Source organism: Prionailurus bengalensis, chromosome A3, assembly GCF_016509475.1.
Source record: "Prionailurus bengalensis isolate Pbe53 chromosome A3, Fcat_Pben_1.1_paternal_pri, whole genome shotgun sequence".
Lineage (NCBI taxonomy): Eukaryota > Metazoa > Chordata > Mammalia > Carnivora > Felidae > Prionailurus > Prionailurus bengalensis.
Genome location: NC_057354.1, coordinates 66,175,991 through 66,188,749, shown reverse-complemented (window position 1 = coordinate 66,188,749; position 12,759 = coordinate 66,175,991). Strand labels below are relative to the sequence as shown.

The 12,759-nt window shown below is 36.4% G+C and overlaps 1 protein-coding gene across 4 annotated transcripts in view; it reads left to right on the top strand.

Moving 5' to 3' along the window:
* Window positions 1-12,759, top strand: part of PIGF (phosphatidylinositol glycan anchor biosynthesis class F) — a 35,386-nt gene that overhangs the window by 18,440 nt on the left and 4,187 nt on the right. For 3 of the 4 annotated variants that reach the window (XM_043603310.1, XM_043603312.1, XM_043603311.1), the window contains exon 5: window positions 2,110-2,218. In XM_043603310.1, coding sequence (XP_043459245.1) covers window positions 2,110-2,218 — 109 coding nt within the window. Of the gene's footprint in view, window positions 1-2,109; window positions 2,219-9,030; window positions 9,158-12,759 lie in introns of those variants that run through there. The other variant, XM_043603313.1, reaches the window with a different exon arrangement.

Here is a 12,759-nt window from a genome sequence, read left to right as displayed (position 1 = left end):
GGGGCTGGAGGAAAGGGGAATTGGGGAGTGAGTGCTAATGGGTAAAAGGGTGTCATTTTGGGATGATGGTTGCACAACTCTAAATGCACTAAAGACCATTGAATTGTGTGCTTTAAGTGAGTAAATTGTATGGCTGAGAAAGGGCTATCCGGGGCAGGTTTTCACTGTACTCAGTAAAGGTGCTATTTTTAAAAATCCTAACTCTAACCTACTTACCCAGCCTTATTTCCCATTCTTCCACTCAGCCTCAACCACTTTTACTTGAGTTCTTTCTGTCTGCAGTACAGCTCTGTCTCCAGTTTGTCAAGCCCAGATGCCACTCATTCTCCCAATTCTGATGGAACTTCCTCTTCCATAAAATGGGAGAAGTAAATTCTTCCCAGCAGAAAGTAAACCTTACTCGCAGCCTCTCCCAGACTTTATGTCTCTAGGCACATCACTTTATGTATTGCAACATAGAGGACTTATGTGTTAAGTGAAAGCTAGTCAACATTTGTCAGCCACAAATAGTCAAAAATTAACCCTAGAAAATCCTTTAAATTGCCTGAACAGTAGAGTTCCTCTTTACGTTCAACTCCCCAGTTTTTTTTTCCTCCAGGATTGGGACAGATCTCTGTTTTGTTGAATGCTTCAGCATGTTGAATGCTGAAGAAATTGACTTGCATTTTTAGGTGTTATATAAAATAAAAAGAACAGTGAAGCCCAGCAAATAACACAGATTGGGATCCAACCTTCCCAATTGGATCCACCAATTGGTGATTGGTTCCAACCTTCTTCCAGTCCTGATTTTCAGTACAGACAAGCTGAAGCTCTTATCTTGTGTAAGTGGACCAAGGGGGAGTAATGAGAGAGACAGGTGACAGAGGGATTGGCTTAGGAACTGACTTGTCATTTGGGGCTACTTTAACTCAGTGTATATTTTGTATGTAATGGCCCATTTCTTTTTTTTCTTTTTCTTTTTTCTTTTTTTTCAACGTTTTTTTTTTTAATTTATTTTTGGGACAGAGAGAGACAGAGCATGAACGGGGGAGGGGCAGAGAGAGAGGGAGACACAGAATCGGAAACAGGCTCCAGGCTCTGAGCCATCAGCCCAGAGCCTGACACGGGGCTCGAACTCACGGACCGCGAGATCGTGACCTGGCTGAAGTCGGACGCTTAACCGACTACACCACCCAGGCGCCCTGTAATGGCCCATTTCTACTGAAAGAAGTCCCCTAACAGAGGAAATGTTTTCCTTTTTTCCCACACCGGCTGGAAAAAACTGCTTTTCATAAACTTTATGTATCACAACCTTTCATTTTGAACAAGTGAATATTTGGACCCTACTTACTGCACTGTGGTGGGATTTTACTCTCCTGTAACCAGACTCATGCTCCACATGGCTAAGTGGTCACACTGTGAGAGGCTGAAACCCAGACCGATTCAGAATGGCAGAATTCTGTCTTTTCACCTTTACCCCCTAGGATACACACTTAATAAGGATTGTAGGCGAAATCACTGGATATTTTGAAATCTGTTGTTCTTGTTCTCTACTCCTGCCCCATCAAATAAATAGTGTTGATTTGTTTACATGAAATGTGCAATCAGAAGAACTAGTTGAATAAGTGATGTTCCTTCCATGCAGTGGAATACTAGTATAGCTAGTATAATTAACAAGGGAAAACAAAACAGCAAAATTGGGTTTATAAATATGCATTTGAGTTTTGATAAAGGATGTATACATAAATGCATACCATTCCAAACAAAATTGTGTATATATTTGTGCATGCATAAAATATTTCCAGGAGGATATGTACTACATTGGTGGTAGCAGCTACTGCTAGGAAGGGACCCAGAGTTGATAAGGGTGGGAAGAAGTCAGCTTTCACTGCAAATTCTCTTCTATATTGTTTGACTTTCACCATGTGCTGCACGTAGTACCTTTCCCACTGAAAAACATTTATATTCTCTTACTGATTACTTGTTAATAGTTCATGGTAAATATACGCCAATTCGAGATGATCGTTAAATGAACAGAGCATATGTGTGTAGTGTCAGTTTGCACCACTGTTTGATTCTCTAGCAGCTAAGGTATATACCACCAATGATTTACGTATTTGTGTTTTACAGAGTTACATCCATTTGGGAGAACAGTCTTCAGATCACTACAATTTCTAGTTTCATAGGAACATGGCTTGGCGCCTTCCCTATTCCACTCGATTGGGAAAGACCATGGCAGGTTGGTTTCAGCTACTTAAAGCAACAAAATAAATGTTTGTACAGTGATGGTAAAACTGAGGAAGCTAGCCAGTATGCCTGTATAAATGATGTTGTTCAGTTAAGTAAGGATGCCACTTCCCTGTCACTGTAATCTCAGATACCTCTTATTGGCCACAGGGCCCATTGGCATCCAGATCAGCCTGGTTCTGTCTTCCAGCACTATTTTTTTCTACATGTATAAGTGAATAAATAAGCTTAGTTTATGAATATTTATAGGAATTTTTTAAAAACAAGGTAGAGATGCAGAAATTGCCTATTTTCAACTTAGATGTTCATTGCCTTTGTGCTCTTAGATTCGTATTTTCTTAACTTGATTTATGGCCAAGTTGAATGTTAATTTTGAGAGATTTTTTAAAAGCATATAGCAAAGTATGTTTTGAAGTAGGGGTACATGATATCGAGGGGAAACTCATAAACCTCAGGTTTTTGTTTCTGATCACAATAGGAAATAGCTAATAAGCTAGGTTAAAACACTATGAGTAAGTGTTCTTTTTAGTCCCATTTTACAGATGAGGAAACATACAATATTTCAAAGTGCACCAAGCTAGTAATGAATATATCTTTGTCTTCGTTTTTAATGACTTCATAGTATGCCATTATATAGTTATCCCTACATTTATTTAGCAAATTCACTAGTGATCCTTTAGGTTATTGCCAATATTTCACTATCATAGACAGTGCTGTGATTAACACCTTGAATCCATATTTTCATGGATTTTCCAGTTATTTTCTCAAGATAATTTTTCCCAAATGGAACTGTAGTATTAAAAACCATACTTTCTTTTTTTCAACACGAAGAGAATTGTTTTCGTATTACAAAGATAGTACATATTTATTTGGAAAATTTAAACAATATTAATAATTATAAAGGAGAAAGGAAAAATTATCAAATATCCAACCACCCAGAGGCAACCCTCATTTCATTTGTATTTTGGTGATAATTTGTGCAGTTCTCTCTGTGTATAACTATAATGTATATGTCATTTTTTTTTTTTTTTTTTAATGCCCTGTCCTTAGTCACTTTATTGCTAAATTAAAGAAAGACTTTTTAGACCTTACTGTCAGGGCTTCTCTGAGCATTAACTCACTGGAAACACACTCTTTTCCTTCTTGAAACTCTTATCTTGACTTTCTGCAACAACAGTGTCCACAGCTTTTCTTTCTACTTCTCTAGTTTCTCCTTCTCAGCCTCCCGGAGAGCTTCTTCCAGACTACCTGTTCTTAAAACACCAGCATTCCCTTGATTTCTAACATCTTTTTTTCTCTCTCTCTGCATGACATTATTCATTGGCCATGACTGCAACTAAAATATGGCCAATGAATCCCGAATCTTTATCTCCTGCCCGTGGCCTCTGAACTTCAGACTCATAAATGCAACAGTGTGTTCCTCTTGAGGTTCCATAGCTACCTTGAACTCAATGTACTTAAAATTCAACTTTTTCTTTCTCCCCCGTGATGTAAGTAGCACTGTCATCCACCCATTTGCTCCAGTCATCAACCTGAGAGTCATCCCTGATACTGCCTTCCCTTCACAGCTCAGATTGAACAGGTCACTGGCCCTTTTGATTCTAGTGTTTTGTTTTGTTTTGTTTTTGTTTTTTTTTACTTTTTTTTTTTTTTTAATGTTTATTTATTTGGAGAGAGAGACAGCGGGAGCAAGGGAGGGGCACAGAGAGAGGGAAACACAGAATCTGAAGCAGGCTCCAGGCTCTGAGCTGTCAGCACAGATCCTGACCCAGGGCTTGAACCCACGAACCGTGAGATTATGACCTGAGCTGAGGTTGGATGCTCAACTGACTGAGCCACCCAGGTGCCCTGTTGATTCTAGTTTTTTAACATTTCTTGGATCTATCTTCTCTCCATTTACATTTAATTCTATAACTTGTACAGGCGTCTCTCATCTTGCTTTATGTCCTCCCTGCCAAACCATTCTTTACCTAGCAAACTGCAGACCTGATCCTGTCATTTCTCCTGCTTAAAATCTTCCAGTGGCTTCCTCACTGCTTGCCTTGAATAAAGTCCAAGCCCTTTCGCATAGCTTATAAGGCCTCTATGCTCTTGTTTCTGCTTAGATGTGTAGGGCTGTTATTCAGATCTCAGCTCTTCCATTTACTGTGTTATTGAACAGGTTCACTGTAACACGGAGGCAATAGTTGTGAGGACTAAATGAGATTATGTGTAAGAAACGTTAGCTGTTATCTTAATTCATAATTAACATCCTTATTTATTAAGTCTTTGGAAAATAGTACTATCATTTCCTTAGATAAATTCTTAAAGTGGAATTGCTGGGTATGGATTTTTTAAATCATTTTATTTTTTCCATCATGGTAAGTGTACTCTTTAATCCCCACCCCCTATTTTCCTCATCCCCGCCCCCCCCACCTCCCCTCTGGTAACCCATCAGTTTGTTCTCTATAGTTAAGAGTCTCTTTCTTGGTTTGTCTCTCTTTTTCCTTTGCCTGTTTGTTTTGTTTCTTAAATTTCACATATCCATGAGATCACATGGTATTTGTCTTTCTTTGACTTATTTCACTTAGCATTATACTCTGTATATCCATCTGGGTCATTGCAAATGGCAAGATTTCATTCTTTTTTATGGCTGAATAATGTAACAGTGTATATATGTGCCATATCTTCATCCATTCATCAATCAGTGCACACTGGGCTGCTTCCATAATTTGGCTGTTGTAAATAATGCTGCTATAAACATAGGGGTGCAAGTATCCCTTTGAATTATTGTTTTTATGTTTTTTGGATAAATACCCAGTAGTGTGATTCCTGGATCGTAGGGTAGTTCTGTTTTTAATTTTGGAGGGAATGTCTGTACTGTTTTCCACAGTGGATGGACCAGTTTGTGTTCCCACCAATAATACACAAGTGTTCCTTTTTCTCTACATCCTTGCTGACACCTGTTATTTCTTGTGTCTTTGATTTTAGCCATTCTGATAGGTGTGAGGTGGTATCTCGTTGTAGTTTTGATTTGCATTTCCCTGATGATGAGTGGTGTATATATGTCATTTTTAATCTTTTTTTTTCCTTCAGTAGTATGTTATGGAGCTCATTCCTTGTCAGTGAACATTTACATATATATATATATAATATTCCATTATTTGGGTGAAGTCATATATCAGTTTCTTATGAATGAACATTTAGATTGTTTATAGTTTCACAATTACTGTTTTACTGTTACTAATTATGGTGATTATTATCATTTTTAAGCATACATCTTTGCATATTTGTCAATTTTCTCTAGTATAATTCCTAGATAATAGCTGAGTTAAATTTTTCATATGTATCTCACTTTCCAAGGGCTTTAAAGGGATTTGGATTATATGTCTTGCACTTAAATGCCTATGTTGAGTCCATTCTTTGTTTTCTAGTAGATGTCTCCTAGACAGACAAGTTGTTCTTTTATGTTCAGTAAGTCTGGTGGGTTTTTCCTTCCCTATTCTATTCATCTATTATGTGTTATAGACATCCCTGGAGGTTTGTGTCACTGATACCCTTTTCAAGGTTTTAGTACTGATAAAGGTTTTTGTTTACATTTCCTTGGCCATCTCAGTGATCACTAGGAGATGGAGACTCATTTGTACTCAAGTTACCATCTATGGAACTTAATTTCATTCAACAGGGTCAGTGATTTCTAAATTGGAGCAGGACAATCAAAATCATTGAAAAGTATACATAGCAAGTTGTGTTTTAATCTGTAGTAGATTCATTACTTTCAGATACATGCAATTAAATCTAAATACAAATTATTGATATATAAAACACTATGGACTATCAGCTTTAATGAGTTGGTAAGGTAGTGTGTGATTAACATGTCAGTTTGCATGTAGATGGAATGTTTCAGCGTGTAAGTGTTTGATATTTTATACCTAAATCATAAGTAGAAGTAGAAACTGATTTGTGGGGAGTAGATGTGCCTTTGTAAAATCTGGGTTTAGGTTTGCATAGAAAATATATATGTTGATGATTTTCAATCCATTTATCTATTTTGGATTGTCCAGGCTTTTAGCTACCTACTCTCATTTTTCTACCTCAGTGCTTATTTACAATAAGAGGTAAGCTAGATCCAAATCGATAGTTTACTTTTTAAATTAATGTAAAGTTTCCGTTTGAATTATTGACTTTTAAAAAAGATTTTCCAGCTTGTTAATTTCTGTAAAAAGTGTTGGTCTTCATTAAGAATGTTTGATTCAACTGGAATATTACTGGTTCTTTTTTCTTTTTTTAATGTTTATTTTTCAGAGAGAGAGAGAGAGAGAGAGAGGGAGAACTGGGAAGGGGCAGAGAGAGAGGAAGAGAGAGAGGATTCCAAGCAGGCTCTGAGCTGTCAACACAGAGCCCGATGCAGGGCTTGAACTCACAAACCGGGAGATCATGACTTGAGCCAAAGTCAGACGTTCACCCAACTGAGCCACCCAGGCGCCCCTATTACTGGGTCTTTAATTGTCTTTACTGTTGGGTTGTTTTCAGAGTGTTCCAGGTTAATGACCTACATATTCACTATAATCTTTTTAAAATTATGAAACCTACTGTTGGTGAAATGATAATGTATAATTAATCATCTTTATTCATATAATAATCACCTGCTCCTCTCTCTTTTAGCAGTTACTTGCTGACAAACTAGAGAAATGATGAGGCTTCATTTTTTTCTTTCACTTTTTAGTTTCAGCAAACAAGTTGTTTTGTTCTGTTCTTCATAAGTAACTACATAGAGTAAGTACTCAGTGTGGCTCTTGATACTGACAGAATCTGCCAGAGTAACAAATAAACCTGATAAAGAAATATGGCATTACCTCAAAATGGAGATTTTTTTCTAGAGCAAAATTTCATAAGAAGAGACTACTGTATATACTTAATACTATCTAAAGCATAACATGTATAAAGAAGACATTTTAGTTCTCTGTTCCTTTTATTTATATTCTAGTCAGAGGAACAAGAGTATCTTGTCAAGTGAGTATTTCTTCTTTAAAAACACACATACAAACAACCCCACAAGAAAACGTTTACATGTATTAGTTCAATTTTCTATACTTTGAACTGAAATCTGACTTTGTATAAAGTTCCAGAGGCCAAACATAAGGTTATAATGATATGAGTTCTGTATTGAGCAATTTCAAGCATATTTGTATTTCTAAAATCATTTCATCACCAAATGACTAAGAAAGGCTATTGAAAATATGTAATCTTGGGGCACCTGGGTGGCTCAGTCGGTTAAGCGTCCAGCTTTTGGTTGAGTGTCCAACTTCTGCTCAGGTCATGGTCTCATGATTCATGGCTTTGAGCCCTGCATTGGGCTGTGTGCTGACAGCTTGGGAGCCTGGAGCCTTCTTTGGATTCTGTGTCTCCCTCTCTCTCTGCCCCTCTCCCACTTGTGCTTTGTGTCTCTCTCTTTCTCTCTCTCTCAAAAATAAAAATTTTTTAAAACATATGTAATCTCAGTGAAAAAAGTTTTTTTCATTTACTAGTATGAATTTTAAATAATGACAAGTGACAAAAGAGAGTAGACATCTTTAAAGTTGGAGGGGAGCCTTCTCTTGCAGGTGGCAGGAAGAGGATTTTATTAAAGAGAATATGGTATGGTGACTACCCACAACCATGTTGGTCATTTTTATTGTTTTTAAAAAAAATATTTGCAAGATATCTTCTCTTCCCTGCTTTAATTACTTGCCTTTAAATATCAGCAAGAAAATAAACATTTAAATTGCCTGTAACCCAGGCAGCCCCCTTTACTCCCAGAGAATGCTCATGGTTTTATAGTTACTGACAAAATAAACATTCTGACTGTGGAAAACCTTTGTACCTTATAATTATTTGCTGTAGCTAAATAGCTACATAAGTTCCTACTGTGTACAAAGCATATATTCAATGTAAGTATAACAGGTAAATATTACACAAGACTGGATTTAACTGATAACAATAATTTAGATTCAGATTTAATATGCTCTAAATGTTTTATAGAATAGTTATGAGATTTTTATCTTGAAAATGTCTTCTTTCTTTTATCAAAAATGCCAGTGTTTCATGTTATTAAAAAAAAAATGAATGTGAGGTTAAGAAATGTTGGTTATTCTGAGCAAAGGAAATTTGCCATAAAGTTTTTAAACCCACTTGTTTTATTAATAGGTAGATAATGTGATGATTAAGAGCTATTGCTAGGTTCAAATCCTGGCTCTGCCACTTACTAGTGAGGATTAAATTATATGATCCTTCTAAAGTACTTAGTTCAGAACCTGACACATAGTTACTGCTTAATTAATGTTATAGGCATTTGTGACCTATAAAAGGACTAGTTTAATGACTGTATTTTTAGCATTACCATAAAATACAAATTCCATTATTTGGGTTTTCAAAGTATTGGAGAGCGCATTGATTGCCTCCTTGTGTTATTTGTACTGCCCAGGTTTAGGATCTAACCCTGATTCTCTTTATTGCTGGGGACTCAGAAACAGCTTTTGTCCACCCCTTCCTCCCCTTCCTTCCCTTCTTCTACCATTCCTTCCTTCTCTCCTTCCTTCCTTTTTTCCTTCCTCTTTCTTCCTTCCTCCCTCTCTCTTTCTTCCTTCCTTCCTCTCTTTCACTCTCTCTCCCCCTTTCTTTCTCTTTCTTTCCCTTCTTCCTTTCTAAAAGGCCATAGTTTAGATCTCCTTGGAAAAGCTTGAGTAGTTATTATATTGCATTTCTTTCCACAAAAGAATTTCATATAAGTGCCATGACCACTGGTGGTGTATGTATTTTAAACCATAAAATTTAATACACTTGCAGGAGAGAATTTGAAGTTAATATTCAGAGCTTTTGTGCCTAGAGAACCTACAACTGCCTTTAAACTCCACACTTGAGTGCTGCTATCTCTAAAATGGAATTGAACCAGATAATCACATCTCTTCTGAGTATACGTATTTCCTATAAAGTTAAAAAGCAAAATTGAGCATTTTTTAAAAACAATTTAAAATTGTTTAAAAATATTTGTACTTATTCCCATAATCTATATAAGGCATTGTTATATTTAAAAACACTTTTTTGTTTTCTCTAGTTTTAGGTTAAAAATTTTGTGAAAAATATATATTCATTTTCTAAAGTCACAGATGCTACAGATAATGCATAAATTGAAGCTAGGGATAAGGATTACTGGAAATACTGCTAGAGTGAGGGATAAAACTAAGATCATGGATTTAATTATTAAAGGGTGGCATGTTTTTAGGTCAATTGGTGTTTCTGTTATCAAAGGTATTATACAGTGTTGTAGGCAGGCCAAAATAAAATACTAACATATGAATAGGATTTATGTTTCAAGCATGAGGGGGAAAAAAAACCTATATAATATTTAACTGACAGAAAGTGTTTTATATTTTTTATTTTTTTAATATGAAATTTATTGTCAAATTGGTTTCCATATAACACCCAGTGCTCATCCCAACAGGGGCCCTCCTCAATGCAATGGTTTTGTATTTAAAAGGTGGGTTCATTGTATGGTAATCATGATGATAATACTCTGCTGGCAGGACTTCCACATGAGAAAGACTGTTGCTAGCCAGGTTAATTTATTTGCACAATCTTGGCAAGGAGCACTATAGGTTAGCATCACTTCAACAAAAAGTTGCAGGTTGGAGACTACACACCTCTCCACAAATAGCTCTTCTAAATGTGTGCTTGGTCATAGGAAAGTGGTAGGGTATGCCTGGACCGGTGCAGACTTAAACCATAGAAATGCATTCGGGTGAGTAGATTCATCTATAATGTATTTCTACATCAGACAAGAAATAGCATTTGCTTTAAGAACATCTGGAAAAACGCATCACTAACAATCAAATATACAGGAAAATACAAATGATCATTTAAAGCTAGTGGAAGTGTCACCAGGCTTTGAAAGATGAATTGTGTCATGCCAGTGGACATTTGTGGTAAATGAGCACAATAAACTAAACATTAAACTGTAGCTTGTGGGAAATTTAGAACTAGCTCCCTAGGTTTTATCTTACTTTGTTATCTGGAGGAGCCAGTCATCCTAGTGATTGTGAGTTGTTCTGTTTCTAGGTTTTCTGATCTGTAGAAAGATCAGTTTCCCTAGGATATCCATGATATCCTATACCTTTCCAAAGATTACAGTTCCGTTGCAACACGTATTTTTAAGAATTTATTGTTAAAATTAAATATCCAAAATCAAATCATCTTAGTTTCAACTTAACTGCTTGGTTTATAGTAGGGGCTCAGTAGTTTTGAATGAATGGAGTCATTTGAATGAGACTATTACAAATGACACACACGTCTACCAGTGGTTGGTTTAAAATCAGTTTTTGTACTTATGCTTCTTAAAGTTTACAAAAACTGACAGCCAGGAGCAAAAAGTGCCCTTCTATTTCTGAGATGAGGCTACATATGGTTAATATAATGCAGTGTGTTGTATGGCTTTTAGAGTTGTCCTGTAAGCTTTTACTCCCCAGACATTTCATGTGAAGATTGGCATGTATTAAAGAGGATTACCAAGGCAAGGGAATAATTCCTATAGCACAGTATAACATTGCTCATGAACTATTTTATTTGTTCTAAACTGCCACTTCTAATTATCACCTAGCAGTGTCAGTTACCTAAGAAATACTTAGTGACCATATAAGGTTTTTTTTAATAAAGTTTATTTATTTTGAGAGAGAAATAGAGTGTGCGCACGTGAGTGGGGGAGAGGCAGAGGCAGAGACAGAGGGAGAGAGAATCCTAAGCAGGCTCTGTGCTGTCAGTGCAGAGCCCAGCGTAGGGCTCTATCCCACAAACTGTGAGATCATGACCTGAGCCGAGATCAAGAGTCAGATGCTTTACCGACTGAGCCACCCAGGCGTCCCAATGATCATAGAAGTTTAATTTTTTCAAATTAAAACATATAATATACAAAGTGATACCAATGCATGGTGCTTCACAGTTTTCATGACAGATTCTAAAATAGTACAATTGCCCCATGTTTTAAGTACAAGAGGTACTATTATCCCTGTTTTGTACATTGGGAAACTCAGGCTCCAATGGTAAGCGACCTGGCCAAGGCCACGCAGCTAGAAGTGGTTCCACAGCATAGCCCGTTCCTGCCCCACTGACTGTGCTGCTTACTCCCCAGAAGAGCCAAAGAAAGCTCCTAAGGAAAATATTAAGGATTTTTTTTAAGTGGCCTAATGTTTTTATACAGTTATTTTAAAACTTCTGTTGAATATCTGAAACTAATTTCAGAAAAAAATCCTCCTCTAATTTCAAATACCTGATCATCACTTTAGGACACCTGCGGTAGCTCATAAACTGCCATAGTCAGTGACTTACCCGACTAGCTGTCACGTGGCATCAAAACCTGTGGACGCCATTTTGGCAACAGGAAAAGGGTGAAAATCTACTTGCATTTAATATGTATTAAATGAACCTAAGTACTGTTGTGCAGATTATAATAAAATATATATAAGTTACTCTCAAATCACATAACAAATGCCATCTACATTACTGAAATTGATCCTTAAAATGCTGAACCAAAATGTAGAGGGTCACTGTATTACTTTGGCTGACTAGAACAGTTAATAATACTTGTGAGGCTCGAGTACAGTGATTCTTCACCAGGAGTCCATAGGTGGGGGGTCTGTGAGCCCCTGATATTATATGACATATACATACAAAACCTGTGGATCATGTTTGACAAGAAGGAAACATGAGTTCAGTTCGATGTAGTTTTTAAAAAATATTTTTAAAGTACTTAAAAAATTTTGGGAAGCATTTTTTTAATAGGATCAGCTTCAGAGATTGTGTATTTGGGGAAATGATGGTGTTCTAGATTATAATGGCAACTTAGATGTGCCTACTGGGAATATGAACTAAAAGATTATTAGCAATTTATAGCTTACATGTACTATGTGCCAGATACTGTTTTAGGCATGGTGCTAAGTACCACATAGTGCATTCTGTCGTTTACTCATTACAGCAATCCCCGTGAGGTGGGTTTTATGATGAGGTACGTTCCTCACTTCACAGGTGAGAAACCAAGGTACCAAGGTAAGGTGACTTTCACAGGGTTCCATATTTAATAAATGGCAGAGCCAAGATTCAAATTCAGTCTAATACAAAAATTTCTTAAATTCTTAAATCATTCTGTACCACTTAGAACTACTTTGGAAAGTCCCAAGACTATATAGATACATCAGTAATGTCTGATCAGAAGAGAGCAGTGTGGTCTTCAGGTGGAAATAAGCTTGTGTAATTTTGAAATGTCGTTCAACCAGCAAGAATATTGATTTAACTGAGAAAACATACAAAGTTAAATATGTACTTACTGAGAAATTGTTTTTTAGCTTATTAGGGTGGAATTGTTTTATTTCTGAGGTTAACACAACTTATTGCTGATATCATGTACCCAGACCCTGTAATATAGGCCTTTCTTAATGTTGAGTATTTTAAGGGAACACTGACCTTTTTTGGTTTAAGTGATGGAAAAACAGTAAAAAGTCATTTGGTTCAGAGAAAGGATAATAGTAG